This window comes from Bos mutus, chromosome 2 (assembly GCF_027580195.1).
Source record: "Bos mutus isolate GX-2022 chromosome 2, NWIPB_WYAK_1.1, whole genome shotgun sequence".
Classification (NCBI taxonomy): domain Eukaryota; kingdom Metazoa; phylum Chordata; class Mammalia; order Artiodactyla; family Bovidae; genus Bos; species Bos mutus.
This window is the reverse complement of record NC_091618.1, coordinates 102,004,397-102,022,415: the sequence shown is the minus strand read 5'-3', so window position 1 is coordinate 102,022,415 and position 18,019 is coordinate 102,004,397. Positions and strand designations below refer to the sequence as shown.

The 18,019-nt window shown below is 36.8% G+C and overlaps 1 protein-coding gene across 1 annotated transcript in view; it reads left to right on the top strand.

The window, feature by feature from the left end:
- KCNH7 (potassium voltage-gated channel subfamily H member 7) overlaps window positions 1–18,019 on the top strand; it is a 525,244-nt gene that overhangs the window by 368,702 nt on the left and 138,523 nt on the right. Inside the window, exon 4 of the mRNA XM_070380875.1 lies at window positions 15,764–16,192. Within this exon, the coding sequence (XP_070236976.1) occupies window positions 15,764–16,192 (429 nt within the window). The remainder of the gene's footprint in view (window positions 1–15,763; window positions 16,193–18,019) is intronic.

Genomic DNA, 18,019 nt, shown 5'->3' with positions numbered 1-18,019 from the left:
TGCAATAATAACAAATAGTTTGGGGATTATCAGTCAGTTCAGTTTAGTCACTCAGTCCTGTCTAACTGTGATCCCGTGGACTGCAGCACACCAGGCATCTCTGTCCATCGCCAATTCCCAGAATTTACTCAAACTCATGTCCATTAAGTCTGTGATGCCAGGATTATATGGGCTTTAAAACTTAAGTATAGCTCCCCTGTGAAATCATCGAAACCTGGTACTTGTTCATGGAGTAGCTTTTTGAAATTTCTTTTCCTCCAGAGGGGCTTCCCTGATAGCTCAGTTGGTAAAGAATCCGCCTGCAATGTGGAGACTTGGGGTCAATCCATGGGTTGGGAAGATCCCCTGGAGAAGGGAAAGGCTATTGATTCCAGTATTCTGGCCTGGAGAATCCCATGCACTGTATAGTCCATGGGGTCCCAAAGAGTCGGACACAACTGGGCGACTTTCACTGTCACTGTTCCTCCAGAGATTAGACTATTCAAATTATCCTGCTCAACTATTATCAGTACCCTTGTACTCCTCTGCATACTTAGTCTTTTACCATTCAGTTTGTCAGTTTAAATTATATTATTTCATTCCCCATTTTTACCAACAAGGCATTTGATGAGCTTATATTATATTTCCTTCTCTTTGCATTCCCTTGGTTGCAGTACTTCTGGCTTCTCAGGATGTAATTTACATACTTCTCACTTTTGTTTTGCCTTAAATTTCTAGTGAAATGTATTCGATGCTCACCACTTGTCTTTTTGTCAAAGTTTCACCAAACAAACTTCTTGGATAAAGTTCATCCTCTTTAGGAGATGTTCATAAGTAAATCAACACGGCCTTTCTGCAGCCTCCACAGTTTTAGGACAGACTGGGTAGATATAAGCTATTTGGTCCACACTTTGTTGCCCTGTGAACCTAGAAGATGGTGTTCCACGTTTCTTGCATCAAATTTTCCTAATGAAAAATCTGATGCCAACCCTTGTCTGCACTTTGTAAGTGATTTTGTTATTTTTCTGATTCCCAGAAAATTTCAAAAATAAACTAATAATGGTAGATTTTAATACTTTTCTTTCAAATGAAAACAGACTTTTAAAGTCTAAAACTATTGCTTTTATATGTCTAGGTTTGACATTCTATGTCAATTTTTCCAGATGTATGGTGGGCCCTTTCAATATGTACATTCAATTCATGTTATACTTCAGGAAATTTTGTTGAATTATAATGTTAATAGCTATTTTCTTTTGGTCTATTTGTCTTTTTCAGAGACTCAAATAATAAACTCAAGTAACATTGCACCTTCTTTGCCTGTCTTTCATATCCACCACTTCCTTTCTAGTCCTTTTTTCTGTCTTTGTTCTATTTTATTTTCTTAACTTCTCTCATTTCTGACCTATATTCTTATGGTTTGCTTGTAATATGATCTTAATTTTTTAGATAATTGTGTCTTTTTTCTATCTTGAATGTATTGCCTGTATTCTTTCAGTCTTGCTTTGCATTTTCTTCTTTGTCCAGATATTATTCTATGTTCTTGAATTCCTAATTTATAATCTTATTTCATATCTCTAATTACTGGCATAAAATTTGAAATTTATTTTGGGGTGCTATATACCTATTCTGTCTTATGGCCAGGTACATAACACACTTTCTTCTGCACATTTTTATTCCTGTTTCCTGTTTTTCTCTTATGATATCTTTGTACATATATTAGAGTTTTCTTTGTACAGATATTAGAGATATCTTTGTACAGATAATCCATTCATTAAGGACTTTCCTGGACGATGACTAATGAGAAATATCTGGTGGGGGGGAAAGAGAATAGGTCTTGTTTGAGTGGCTTCTTAAATTTTTCAGTTCAAAGTTTGATTCATGTATAGCAAGGAGTTTGTAAACGTGCGGGTTTTGTGGAGGAAGTTTCTCGTTCTTTAAAATATATGACACTAATTGATTTTGTTGTTTGCTTGTTTTTGTCTTCTGATTATTCTATTCCTTCGTATGTGAATACGGAGAACTTATATTTATCTGCTTCCATATTTCCTAGCTTCCAAGGGACAATTCCACCTTTGAAGATACTTCCCCCTCTCCAAGAAGTAGTGCTTTTCCAAAGCTTACATCTGGGTCTTGTACACTTTTCTAGCCACTTTTATTATCCCCCTTTTAACCAAAGCTTTCTCCATTAAGGTCACAGAATTTCTCTCAATATTTCTTACTCAGTGTGAAACTGTCTTCATCTGAGAGTAAACTCTATTTGATACGTGTTCCATTACTCTAAGGAGACTTTTGTGCTCCCATTTTTTCCACTTATTTTCTGCTTAATATTGTATTGTGTTCTTGAGCAATTCTTTTGGTCTTGGGCAGTTATTTCCCTGGCTACATGTAAATTAATGTTTGTAATGTCTTGGTCTAATTACTCTTTAGGCATAGTTTATAGGTATTTTTATTTGCCTCCCTTATTGATCTTTGTAGTTTTTAGGAGGATCTATGAGCAAATGAAAATTTAAGTTACTGTCATTGTCTGTGGGAAACTGGAAGACTTATCCCAAAACTTTAATATTGAAAAAATAAATTGTTATACTATATGTAAATCAGAAGGATAAATATATGTCAAATAAAAAAACCGGTCCCAAAGCCTATGTTGCAAAATGAACTAATTCTAAATCAAATGTACACCAGCTAAAACATTTTCATAGTGTCAGTTGCTTTCTTAGCTGCATCGAAATGACATTATAGTATCCTGTTAAGGCAATACTGGGACATAATATATTAGTGTAATACAATTCCAATATTCTGAATATTTTACCCTGAACAATATCACACTTGGGAAAAACTATCAAAATGACCGATTTGTCAGTCTCCCAGGTGACATGTTTATAACAAAACTGAAGTACTATAAAAAATTAGTATAATACCAAGATTTGTTCCTTTAAGTTGATTACTATTTTTGCTTTCTTTATATTTTCTGCTAACAAACTTCATCACTACTGAATGGTTCTCAAGAATATACTTTAGGCAATCTCAGGTTGTATTTTGATTATGAATGTCAATAAGATAATCTGTTTTGGGGGAAGCCTAGTTTTGTTTCTTTTTTGTCTTCAGAAAGTCTTCATTTCTCCCCCAGAATAGTTGTCTTTCATGGTCCATCAAATTGGATGAGAGTGAAAAAAGGGAGTAGTGTATTAGTTGTATGGCAAAAAAAAAAAAAAGATTAAAAAAAAAAAAGGATTCATTTCACACTGAAATACAAACGGATAATTGAAGCTTTGATTTCTTGAATGGAAGATAATCTCTACAGTAGCCTCCCAGAATGTCATACATAATATATGCAACTTTATACTATGATTAAAATAGCATCTCTTGTGCAAGTCACGGCAAATTCAGTAGAGATTGTTCCTTATTATGTGAACATGAGTGGTTTCCCTACACTGCAGCTGTCACTCAAACAGGGAATCATTAGAGAGAGTACAAATACGCAGATAAAATTGTTTCCAGAGCATTACAAAGGCCTATTATTTATAACCATTATATTGGTTTTGATTATACCTTCTGTCATTATATGCTCTAAATTTCTTTTTACTTGGTGTCAATTTTTGAAGAGTTGATTATTAAATCAAGCAGAAAAGTTAAAGACAGACAAATTATATTTGGTAGCTTCTGCTATCCAAGTTCTGCTTTGCATCATTTCTGATCTTTGGAAAATTCCCCTGTTTTTCCTTAAAGTATAATTTTGCTACCTTTGTAAAATAATATATTGACTATATCAAACATTGTTGCTCAGTTGCTGCTGCTGCTGCTGCTAAGTCGCTTCAGTCATGTCTGACTCTGTGCGACCCCATAGATGGCAGCCCATCAGGCTTCCCTGTCCCTTAGATTCTCCAGGCAAGAACACTGGAGTGGATTGCCATTTCCTTCTCCAATGCATGAAAGTGAAAAGTGAAAGGGGAGTTGCTCAGTCGTGTCCGACTCTTCATGACCCCATGGACTGCAGCCTACCAGGCTCCTCCGTCCATGGGATTTTCCAGGCAAGAGTACTGGAGTGGGGTGCCATTGCCTTCTCCCTGTTGCTCAGTTGGTGGCCACAAAACAAATAAACCAATGAAAAATAAAATAAAACCAAATTTTGATAAACCCCATTCTGCAGAAAAACTTCAACTTTAAAAAAGCTTAATTTCTTATCTAAATAAGGAATATAAAAGTTTGTGTGTTAAGTGGGTGTCTGGGGGTGTATGCATGCCCTTAGTATTGGTATTTAAATGAAAATAATAGGAAAAGGCTACTGTTTGAGAAGATGTAGGTGTCTATAAATTTAACTGCCTCTCCTGAAATGTAGACAAAATTTTTTAAAAAATGTGAAGTGACAAGAAATACAGATGAAAAGGAAATGAAGTATTAAATTGAGAATATTAAGTAATAGAAAAGAAGCTATTAGTAAATACACAATAGAAAAGATACATCATGAAAAGACACTGTGATAAATTGGGTGGAGTAAATTGTGGGAACTTAGAGACTTGTATTGAATAAAAAGGTGAATCAGTTCTCAGCACAAATATCTAGTTTCTAAGTCAAGAATACAACACAACAAAAGTAAGCAGCTTTCTCTGGGAAGAATTAATTTTTCACAAACTTAATCTCTGTTGAAGATATAGAACCAGCCATAAATAGATGACTTATTTTTCCTGAAGAAAGTACAGGAGAGAGTATTATTCTAGTAGGTCTAACTATCAAATTAATAAATACTGCACAATTGTGTTGATTAATTACTCCATAATGAATATAAATACCAATTATAATACATAATTAAACCTTTTCTCACTGATGGTTTAAACTCTGTAATCTGAATAGTGGAAATGATACTGAATGGAGGATAAAAATCTACTCTTCCTCCCAAATAAAAGGGGATCACATCTAAAGGAAATAACAGCAATGCAGCAATGGGATAATGTGGTCTCTTCTTTTTCTGCTCTTATATCTGTTGCTATCAAATATTTGTACAACATGGAAGATACCAAACTATGTGTTCATGCTTACACTATTTATTTCAAAGTTAATTGTCATCAAGTTTAAGAGGTTTCTGTTTTTATTATTTTAAATAAAATATTTTAAAATGTTATTTTACATGTATATTTAAATCTAGTGTTTCTTCTACTTGACAACAAAAATCTAGGGTCACCAGTCTGGTTCACACAGACACACATACACATTCTCATTTGTTAAAAATCTCTTTAAGGTGTTTGGGAAACCTAAATTAAACAAAAACAATATACAACCCAACAAAAAATAAATACATTCCATCTTCTTTTTATGTCTTAAAACCAAAAAGTCAGTTTGAGCCACTATAAATGCTGACCTTAAGTTCATATCCCCAAATAAATTTTAACTAATAACATTCACTCCTCTTATCAATTTAAAATAGCTTTTTGTTTGTCTATTTAATCTACTGCTTCCATCACAGTCAAAAATCCATGAAGTTTTCTCGTTTTACTAAACTTTAAACATATCTCAACAAGAAAACAGGCCCATGTTTAAGTCTTTTTAGTCAGAGAAAAATAATGAATTTTATCATTTAGTGACTACACTACATGTAAAAATTGCACATAAAATACTAAGTTTTTTAGATAATTTTCATCTCTTTCCATTAATAAGTATTTCAAAACTTCATCAAGGTTTTCATGACTCTCTTGTCAAATCCACCTCCTTTGTCAGACAGATCACCTCACCTCAGATCCACATCTCAGAGGGCTTGGGGAGGGCTGAAGGAAGTCCTTTCATCAGCCCAGCGTCAACAAATGTATCTCATTCCTGGTGACAAAGAGCAAGAGAGGTGAGGGCTGTGGAAAACTAAAGAAGCTCACTTTATTTTAAGTATCCAGGAGCACTTAAGCTCCACTTCATAGGAGGAATGTTGTATTTTCTTCCATATCCCCCATTTTGCAAAGAGTGAGTACCTATTGGCTCAGTTATAAAGAATTCACCAGCCAATGCAAGAGACATGGATTGATCCCTGAGTCGGGAAGATCCCCTGGAGAAGGAAATGGCAATACATTCCACTATTCTTGCCTGGGAAATCCCATTGACAGAGGAGCCTGGAGGGCTACAGTCCATGGGGTCGCAAAAGAGTCAGACACGACTTAGCAACTGACAACAATAACAACGCATATTTGTAGAATATATAAATATTAAATATAAGTTATTATTTGCATTGAGTAATTAAGTCATTTTTCCTACTGAATGAGCATTAGTCAGTGATATCCTGATACTGAGACCAGCAACATCGTCTTATAACATGTTTGAAATGTAATTTGCTGGGCCTTACACTAGAACACCTGATTCATTAACACAGAGATACAGCAATCTGTATTTTGAAAAACTCTTCAGGTCATTCTGACACATTGAAGTTTGAGAACAACTGTTCTAGGTTATTAATGGTTAGATAAAAATACATTTTACAGGAAGCTACACATAAAAATAAAGTTAAAATTTTACAGTATCTTATTTTCACAGTTATTTTCAAAAGTGAACTTTTTCATTTAATTTCATTAAGGTATTATAAAAGGGACTCCATTATCTTTGAAATGATTAAAAATATCCTCTCCAAATCAAAAGAGAATTTTTACTTTTATGCTTACTAAAATAAAAATTTGAATTACTCTGAAAGCTTTGCCTGAAGCAAAGTCTATACACACAAAATACAGTTGGTAATTTAGGCAATTATCTAGCTAATTTAAGCCAGTAAAATGTATTCGTATGCTTTGGACTCAATATTCTTAATAATTGACACATAAAACATATATCTTCCTGAATAGCTACGTTACTCCCTCATATTTGTATTTCAGGGTTCAGACCCCAAGCTAAGGAACAAAGACATTTTCTGTATAGCTGGTTTATAAAGGGCACTCACAATGTTTTTACTATTCTCCATTGGAGCTGAAAGTCATTCTTTAATTCAAAGATGAAGAGCTGTGGTAGTAACAGTTTCCCACTCAGCAAGCATTACTATAGAAACAATCCATTATTCAGATGAATTTAATTAAAGGTTTTACAACATAACTAATGTTTACTATTATCATGTGTGTGGAAGTTTCCTCTCTTTAAAGATTAAATTTGACATAGAAAAAGGAACCATGACATTGTTGCTAAAAGAAATCTGGGAAAAGTTCAGTCATAAGCTGCAATCAACTTTATATCATGCCACCACACCCCCCAGGATTTGGGCAAAATACATGTTTCTAGGATCAAGAAAATTACTAATCATTAAAAATTATGCATTATCCTTTTGTTAGCAATGAATGTTAATGACAGCCTAAATGAGCATGTCCACATCAGAGTCCCTGTGTGCGTACCGTTTGGAAGAATTTGTTACTTAGCAACACCCAAATTAGGGACAGTCCCTATTTACACAGCATAAGGGTAACAGGTGTCTGTACCATTTGTGTTCGGAACACTCCATCAAAGAGTTCCTGTCGATTGTAACAACTATTAATACATGGTCATCTTGGGTCAATCTAGGTACAAATGTTATTACTTTTGCATAACATGAATGGACTCTTTAACTTGGCATTTTGAAAAGAAAGAATTCTATAAAAGAAAAACAAAATAGCAGTATTGTAAATCATACATTGATTTATTAAGCAGTTAATACTGGAAACCCAGTTAGGTATTTATAATTCTAATGTGTTTGATTTCATTTCCAATGCCTCCTTGTGGAGGGATTTTTGACTTTGGGTGGCTAAGAGCAGTCCACCAGCCTGTCCCGTTTTCTGCCTTATCTCCCTTATTCTAAACCTGTGTTTTCTGCTTCTTTGCCCTCAAGATGAGCTAGCTAGGTTGGAAGCAGTGCTTCTCAGACATCATCAGCATTTGTGAACTTGATCCAGAAGTTCTCTGCTGCTGCTATGGCTCCTGTGGTTATTCTCACTCCTACTATATCAATAACTTCCCCTGATGATCTTTACACATTCCTTCAAGATTCCCATCTTGTCCTATACTTAATGCCTTATTGTGAAATGTTTCTTTTTCTCCAGTATGTCTCACCCCAGGAAATGTCCCAGAAGTCTAAGTCTTTCAAGGCATTACAGATCACATCTGCTCCTTTAAAGGGTCCCAAATTTAGCTGCAGGTTTACCAGGTTGATGGACACCCTGGTGACCTTTTGTTTTCACAAACACCAGGACTGCACTGGCTTTACTGCCCCATTTGTCACCCACTAATCAGGTTAGTCAGGTCAGTACTGTGTTCACTCAGAATGTTTTTTTCTTTTTTTTCCCGCAGTCAAACTGCTAGCTACTGCCTTCTTTGACAATACTATGGGTTGTTCCAGCAGCCCATGGGCATCATCATAGACTCCTAACACATTAGTAAGGTAGACATCTCCTCTCAGGGTGCCTCTGTGGAAATTTCTTCCTGAAAAGGAAAAGTCAAATATGTCAATTATTTTCCCTGTTTCTCCCATAAAATTTGATATGTTTCTCTCTCTGACTCAGAGATTAAAATTATATTTCTCTGCACATCCAGAGCTAGTTGGTTGGAGAAAAGTCCCACAGTGATTTTAAGGCTTCCGATTTAAATGCCAGATGTGTGAATACCCTGGTCATAGAAAGGTACATTGATATTAATTCATGAATTCTTTTGTGTGATACTGACAGTGAAAGTGAAGTCGCTCAGTTGTGTCCGACTCTTTGCGACCCCATGGACTGTAGCCTATCAGGGTCCTCTGTCCATGGGCTTCTCCAGGCAAGAATACTGGAGTGGGTTGCCATTTCCTTCTCCAGGGGATCTTTCCAAACCAGGGATCAAACCCGGGTCTCCTGCATTGCAGGTGGATGCTTTACCATCTGAGCCACCAGGGAAGCTTACTCAGATCATTTTTTTCAGACCCTAGACTGACTGTCCTTCCCCATCTGTACCATAGGCACTGTGCCTGACACCTTCCTCAAGGCAGGGACAGATGCAGAAAATATTGGCCCCTGCAGGTACACAGCTCCATCCCTCACTGGGAGTTGTAGTCAAAGACAGGCACCTGCCTTACCCAAGGTCATGGCCCTTCCCATGGGATACCTGTAACCGGTGACTAGCTGCAACAGGGAGATACCTGACTTCATTTTGGCATAACTCTGAAGGGCAAGTCCAGCTCCACAGCTCCCAAGAGGACAGGCTGAAGTTTTAGCTGCATTTTTGTATCAGTTTAAATAACTTCCTCTGACCAATCCTGTCTTCTTTTTTTTTTTTTTTCTTATAGGCGTATCCCCTGAGGACGCATCCCCAAAACTCTTTTGCACGGTCTGTTTTCAGAGATCCAATCAAGATACTTCCCAGCACTCCAAATGCTTTGTGAGGGGAAATATCTCTGGTTGTGACCTTCACAACACCCTGCCCCCCAGCCCCATATGCACACACACATGTCCTCTAGTTACCCCACTGTAGTCTCCAGTTTGTGTGACTTCTTGAACGTACAATTTTCCCCACTTTTCAGTTTATAATCCAGCTAAGCAGAACCAAGCAAGGGTAATATCTTTTAATTTATATTTAACTTGAATTTAGTAGTAAAATGATTAAGTAGTCAAAAGTTCTAAGAGTTTGTGGAAATGATGAGAAATGAAACCAAGGGAATGGGGAATTTGTAATTGTGAGGAAATTCAGTGATTTAGCAATATATTGATAACTTTTTAGGAATATTTGGGTTTTCTGCAAGAAATGTACTGTTTCTAATATTCCTAGGTATAGTCTTAAATTAGTGTCTTGTTTCATGTCAAAATTAGCACAATAGTTTTCTTCCAAATTTTAGATTAGAATCAGCTCTGGTTGAGTGAGGGAGGTGAGGAGAGAGAGACAGAGAAATAATTCAGATTGGTGAAAATTTCTCAATTTGGAAAATTTGATAAAACCATTTCCTAAAGTCCCATTACTGAAGGAGATAGGGATAGAAATGTAGTTGCGATCATTGTAATTCTGTGAGAACTGTGATTAGCTAAAAGTATATGTAAAGAAACTCAAAACTGGAAGGAATATTAAGAGTCAGCTAGTCCTAGAGGATTCTAAGGGAGGTTAGTGGAGGGATTTCAGATGGAGGAGATTTTGTTATTCAACCTTTGAGATTATAAAAAATGTGTGCATGCATTTATCTACATTCATTTAGAGGAGAGATTTATGATTCTCAATAGATGGTTGTGTGAATATTTATGGAACAAAAAAACATGAAATCTGGGGTAAAACTGAAATTAAATCAAGGAAGCTGCTGTTTTATTTTGATTTTACCACCCTGATTCCCTATTTGACCCTGGGCCAAGTATTTAACATTTTTTCATATATGGTTTGAAGTCATAATTATAGGTTTCAAAACAGAAGGACACTGGGAATATCTGTATCTTCTTGGATGAGATGTAAACAGCTCTTATTTAAGTGTTAGTGCAAGGTGTATGAAGATGAAGCTTACAAATTTATATTCAGCAGTTTCATAGAAGGTACATGTCCTGAGAAAGACATTGTCATGATAGTTAATTATAAGTTCATGTATAGTAGAAATCTCTCTCACGTGAAAAATGATGCCTTTAAACAAAATTATGTTCATGTCAGTAGTTTATCAATACATATAATTGTTTTAGGGAATGTGTTAAAAGATGTATAACTCCCCTGCCCCGATTCTATTGTTATTATTTCAGACTTATTGAACGTTTTAGTAGATAGTAAGCTAAATAGTATCTCTTTTAGTTATTCAAATTAGAAAGCAAATATATTAAAATATGGAAGCAACTTACAAGGCTGTTTTTTAGTGTTAAGAATCATAAGATTATACTTATCTATGTTTTATATTTGATGCCTGAGAGTGCTAGCACTGACCAAAATTCTCAATGTTTATTCTTTCCGGATGAACTGAGGTTAGACAACTAAATCTGTAATGCAATATAACATGGTCATATTAACCTAGTGATGCAGAAAAGACCATCTGTACCACCTTGGATATGACTAAACTGTAGGAGCAATCTAAATGCCTTGTGCAGTCATTAATTTAAGAAAGGCAGGGAATTGTTTTTAAATGTGGAGGGTAATGTAATGGATTAAAAATGAATAAAAGTAGGCACTGACCTCAGTGCATTGTAATAAGCTTGCAGAATTGATTTGTAAACTGCTTTATAAGTCAATTCCAAGTGCATTAAAAACTAATCAAATGACTTTGATGCAGTTCACTGATTTTTAACTTGGCAATTTACTTGAGCATATAAAAGTTGTTAGTAGAATTATATAAGAATGCTTGCAAAATAGATACTGTGATGTACTGTTATTTAATCATATGCACACAGTGATTACTGTCACCTACTAATTAATCCAGAGCTTAATGTTGAATGTACCTGGAATTTGTGCACTGTGTCCTTTGATCAGAAAGATAAATTCTATTTCAATTATATTTGCCACTGTTAACTACTAGCACACAAAACCTAACAGTAAGAATTTAGCCTGCCTAATTCTAAAATTTTCTGTAATTGGTATTTTACATAAAATACATTAGATGTGAGGAATTTGAAAACACTTCTGCGTATGCTCTAGAATCAGAAAGATAGCAATTAATAACCTCTGGGGAAAAGGTGACAATTAAGAGCATGTGTTGTATTATGCATATAGGGCATAATATAAACTTCACCATTTTCATCAGCTGTTGGATTCTACTCAGTTATTTTGGTGAATATGAGTAAATACAGTTCCAGGAGGCTGTGTGTATATGCTAAGTTGCTTGAGTTGTGCCCGACTCTTTTCAATGCTATGGACCATAGCCCACCAGGCTCTTCTGTCCATGGGATTCCCCAGCCAAGAATACTGGGGTTGGTTGCCATGGCCTCCTCCAGGGGATCTTCCCAACTCAGAGACTGAACCTGCTTCTCATGTCTCCTGCATTGGCAGGCAGGTTCTTCACCACTAGCACACCTGGGTGCTACTAGGAGGCAAATATGGTCTAAATAAGTTGGTCAGAGCAATTGAATATCTTAGTTTTTCCACAGTCAAAACTGAAGCACATTATCAGTTTAGGATCTGCTAGTGAAAATTCATTTACCATGCTCAAGCATTCTGTTAGAACTGGGATTTTGTGAGCAAAGTAGACAGAGGCCCTGCCTACAGTCCACTAGGGAAGAGAAATATTAATCAGAAAATCAGTAAGTGTACAACTACTAGCTGTTGTGAAAATTGCAAAGGTGATACTAATAGTTCTGAAGGAAGGAAGAGTTTCCCATAGGAAACGACTTTGGAGCTAAAATCTGAAGGCTGTTATTATAGATTATGTATAACTGAATCACTCAGCTGGACACCTGAAACGGCTGCTGTTGCTGCTAAGTCGCGTCAGTTGTGTCCGACTCTGTGCGACCCCATAGATGGCAGCCCACCAGGCTCCCCTGTCCCTGGGACTCTCCAGGCAAGAACACTGGAGTGGGTTGCCATTTCCTTCTCCAATGCACGAAAGTGAAAAGTGAAAGTGAAGTCGCTCAGTTGTGTCCAACTCTTAGCGACCCCATGGACTGTAGCCTACCAGGCTCCTCAGTCCATGGGATTTTCCAGGCAAGAGCACTGGAGTGGGGTGCCATTCCCTTTTCCACACCTGAGACTAATACAACATTATTAATCAAAGACTTCCCTGGTGGCTCAGATGGTAAAGCATCTGTCTACAATGCAGAAGACCTGGGTTCGAGCCCTGGGTTGGGAAGATCCCCTGGAGAAGGAAATGGCACCCCACTCTAGTACTCTTGCCTGGAAAATCTCATGGGCAGAGGAGCCTGGTAGGCTACAGTCTATGGGGTCGCAGAGTCAGACACGACTGAGTGACTTCACTTTCATTAATCAAAGAACATGCCTGCCAATAAAGGAGAGGTAAGAGACAAGTATTTGATCCCTGGGTTGGGAAGATCCCCCAGAGGAGGGCATGGCAACCACTCCAGTATTCTTGCCTGGAGAATCCTGTGGACAGAGGAGCCTGGCAGGCTACAGTCCACAGGGTTACACAGAGTCCAGACACAACTGAAGTGACTTAGCACACATACATGCACACTCCAGTATAAAATATTTTTTAAGAAGAAAGAAGTGCAACAGATTTCTATAAAAAGAAAATCCTAAAGGATGTACTGAGTAGGAAGAGTGAAAATTATCAAGCACAAGGAAGCCCTGAATCTAAAAGAAGCATAGACCTCTGGAAATTAAAGTTCATATGGCTGGGTCCTAGAAAGGAAAGAGGAAAAATTAAGCTTCAGATAGTAGAGTTAGTGTTATCCTCATGCCCAAAGCAAGCACTTACTGGGAGCAGTAAAAGGTTAAGCAACAGTCTATGTGGTCAAAAAGTTTGTTTTTTTTTTAATATATAATTTTTAAAGGATAGACAATATGATGCAAATATGGAAAATGATATGTATCTTACTGCAAGAAATCCAGTGAACCGTGATTATCTCCACAGAGTGAGAGCAATGGAGATAAAGAGAAGTAAAGACATTAAAAAGATATTCAAGAGGTAAAATGAACACAGCAGATTAATTGGATATGAAGGGTGGAGTAAGACAGAACAGTAACTACTAGAGTAGCACTCATCTCAGGCCTATACAACTAGATGGACTGTGATGCCATTCACTGAAAAAATAAGAGTTGGACTTGGAGGATAGATCATGAGATCAGATTTGTTACAGGATTTTGAGGTGTCTAGAAGACTTCTAAGTGAAGATGCTGATGAGGCTATTAAAAACACAGCTTTGGAGGTAAGACAATAAGTCTAGGCTTGAGTTATAGATTTATGAGTATTTGAACTAAAGATGGAATTGAAAATATATGGATAGATAAGACCATCCACTGGAAAAGTATACTTAAATATAATGCAGAAAAGTCCATAAGTTTTGAGTGTTCTTTCGTGTTTTAAAATGATTCTCAATACATTGAAGAAAAGTTCATGGTAAATATATTAAAGATAATGGTGCCTATGACACTTAAAGAACTTAAGGAGGGATTTCCGTGGTATCGAGTGTTTAAGACTCTGAGCTTCCACTGCAGCGGGCATGAGTTTGATTCCTAGCTGGGGAACTAAGAATCCACATGCCACGTGGCATGGCCAAAATATAGAAAGAAAGAAAAAAAAAAGAATATAAGGAGGTAGAAAATACCATAGCCCAGATAATCCAATTGACTGACTCGAAACCCAGCATGTGATTGTAAAGCCATGGAATGGTGTGGACTTAGGCCACTGGACTGACAACATAAAACAGAATCTGCATTTTCTTGTAGACAGTACTTAGAAAATCTTTGAATTACACAGTATTGTTTGGATGCTTTCTCTTATCCTTCTAGTTTTTCTAGGAGTATAAGCTTTACCTTTTTACTATTTTAACTTATAAAAGAATGCATGCTCGATGAAACAAACATCAGCAATATATAAAGAAGAATGCAATACATTTCCCACATTTCCAAACCCAATGACCCAATCAACATGAAAACTGTGGATTGTGTTTTCCCACATCTTTTTCTACTGCCATATGACTTCTATGGGCAAATACAAGGTTTTATTATTCTTAATGAAATAATACCACTGGAAACACATTAAACTGAAACTTCCCTTTTCATGTAAAACCATATTTGAGTGACCGTCTAACCAAAGCATATACATATTCTTGTTTTTCAAGAACATTATAAGATTCCAAAGTATAAAAATGCCATAATTTATTCCACTATTCTCCTTCTAATGGATAATATGATTGTATCCTGTTTTGGTGCATTATCCTATAATGGGGATTTCTGAGTCAAAATAAGTGTATATGAAAACTGTATTTTTTTCACTTTCATAGACATTGTAAGATGATTTTCCAAAGAATTTGTACCAGTTTGCTGTTCCACTAGCAAAGCATCAGAATGCTTGTCAGCATTCTTTGGCAGCACTAGATGCTACGTTTCTTGTTTTCATTTACTACAAGTTGAAGCATGGAAAATACTATCTTGTTTTAATGTGCATATTTTACTACCAGTAAGTTTATGTGTTTATTAGCTAATATTTTAATTTTTAATATTTTAATGTTTATATTTAGTTGCCCTTCTAAGCATCAACCATTCTGAGATACATATAACATTCCATGCCATATTCTTAGATATTGGAACAAAAACTAATCAAGGCAAAGAAATTCTTATGTTTACAACCCACTCTGAAGCCAAATGTTTTTCAGGAATTCCAAGCAGAATGAGGACTGTTTCATACACAGTTGACCCCACTTTTTCACATCAACACTAGACTAACAATATCATCCAATACAGATCTTTTAGAATATGTCAGGCCAACTCCTTACTCCAACCTCATTCCCTCTCCTCCACTTCCAATACTATAGCATCCTCCCCTCCGTAGACCTCCCACACATATGCACTTTCCTGTGTCTGGCCCTTTTACACATAGTATCCCATCCCTTCGTTTTCTTTCTAAACTGTACTCCAATTCTCGGTTTCCCTTTAAGAAAATGCATGTATAGTGAATATATCTTGTAATTTATTAAAACAAAAAAAATTATCCAAATAATGCTTTTGTATCAATGGAGTATATCTAACCATCAGGAACATGGTAAAATCATTTCACTATTTTCTTACAGCTTATATGATAATTCATATCAGTCCCAGAGACGTTTTCTACCATAAACCACATTCCAACTGTAAATGACTTAAGTATTTGTTAATAACTTTTTACATGGTAGTTAAATATGTGTCAGCAATGTTTATTTGTTTGTTTGAAGGGATGTGTATCCTTTGTCGTGTAATAATGCTCTTTTCCTATCTCCATTTGTAGGGAAACTTTTTGGGTTCAAATTCCCTGGTCTGAGAGTTCTCACTTACAGAAAGCAGTCTTTACCACAAGAAGATCCTGATGTGGTAGTGATTGAGTCATCTAAACACAGTGATGACTCCGTAGCCATGAAGCACTTAAAGTCTCCAACAAAAGAAAGCTGCAGCCCCTCGGAAGCAGATGACACAAAAGCCTTGATACAGCCCAGCAAATGTTCCCCCTTGGTGAATATCTCTGGACCTCTTGACCATTCCTCTCCCAAAAGGCAATGGGACCGACTCTACCCTGACATGCTGCAGTCAAGTTCCCAGCTGACTCATTCCAGATCAAAGGAAAGCATTTGTAGTATACGGAGGGCTTCCTCGGTTCATGATATAGAAGGATTCAGTGTCCATCCCAAGAACATATTTAGAGATCGACACGCCAGTGAAGGTATGTTAGTAATTTTTTAATATGGAAACTTATATTAAGGGGTAAGGAAAGATAATTTCTGTATTGTGTTTAATTTCAACATTAATTCTTATACTTGTGAAAAAGAAATGTGAGTAGAATCTATTAAAAATATCAGTTCTACAGAATTGTTACTGATTTCCTCCTTGAATCCTAGTGACTTTTTTTTTTTTCTGGCGTCTTTATCTGAGGTAGAATGATAACTATTATCTGCTTACTTTATGGAGTGTTAAATAACTAATGCTTAACATAAGATCTGTTTAGGTGATAACACTATTATCTCAAACATAATGCATTGTGCTGCATTTAGTAAATAGTCAAGAACTGGTCAAAAAGAGTGGTGCGCGATCATAGGACTATTTAAAGGTGTATGAAATATGATATACTGAGTGATAAGAAAGCTATACACTAATTGGGGGCAGGGAGGAGATAGGAAGGGGGAAGGGGCTCAACCAAAAGCAACATGAAATGCAAAGTCAAAACTCATTATTTCTCTCTGCCCTCTTCAGGACAACAAAAACAACTCATCATTAACATGATAACGATAATATTTGTTGAGTATTTACATGTGTGAGGCGCACACATTAACATTAACTCATTTAATTCTTATAATAACCTTATGAATTAAAATCTGTTATTAAGTCCAGGATTTAATAGATGAGGAAACTAAGACCTAGAGGCATTCCTGGTGGCTCAAGAATCTGCCAGCCAATGTGGGAGACAAAACAGACCAGGGTTCAATCCCTGCATCAGGATGTCAGGAAGCTTCCCTGGAGGAGGGCACGGCAATTCACTCTAGTATTCTTACTTGGAGAATCTCATGGACAGAGGAGCCTGGTGGGCTACAGTCCAAGGGGTTGCAAAGAGTTGAACACAACTGAAGTGACTTAGCACACAAAGCTTAGATATGTTACATAAATATCTGGTCCTAGGTTATGAAGTGCCAGAAAGTGTTAGTCGCTCAGTCATGCCTGATTCTTTGCAGCCCCATGGACTGTAGCTTCTCAGGCTCTTCTGTCCATGTAATTCTTCAAGCAAGCATACTGGAGTGGGTAGCCATTCCCTTTTCTAGGAGATCTTCCCGACCCAAGGATTGAACCCAGTTCTCCTGCATTGCAGGCGCATTCTTCACCATCTTAGCCACCAAGGAAGCCCTTTCAAACCCAGGACTGGTCGCCAGAATCCACAAGCCATTCATTCAATGTTGTTCTTCTTTGATGCATGCTTCACGAAACCTTACTGCAAGGAAATGTTGAATCACTGAAACTTCTCCAGGGAGGTCCAAGGTTCAGGGTACCTGTCATTGTCTGTGCATGTGTTGGAAAAAATTTCCAGACATAAGGCAAAATGAGAGGAGAATAAAGTTTATTAGAGTGGAAGACACTATTAGAACAGTGGCTGGCTCAAGGGAAAGCCAAACCCTTTCACAGCTGGGCAGTCAATTTTTGTAGTCTCAAGACAGAGAAAGTTTCTACTGGAATGGTGGCATTAGGTGATCGGCCAGGATGATACAAGGCGGATAATAGGATGGGTACTTTACCTAATTTGGAGTCATGGAACTGGCTGGTTTTGATCCAGAGATTCATGGCAACAGATGCTTGGTCAGTTCCAGAGATTTTTAACCTCTGACTTTGGTACAGGGCTCCAGACCTGTGACCTTGGTATAGGGCTCCACAGTACCCATTGCACGGATGCATTAGTCTCACTTTCTACAGATTTGGGTTCTGGAGAGGCCCACTGTCCTCTCTGTGGTATTTATTCCTGTGAGCACCCGTCATCATCCATGCTGCCGCTGGTTTTCTCTTTTAA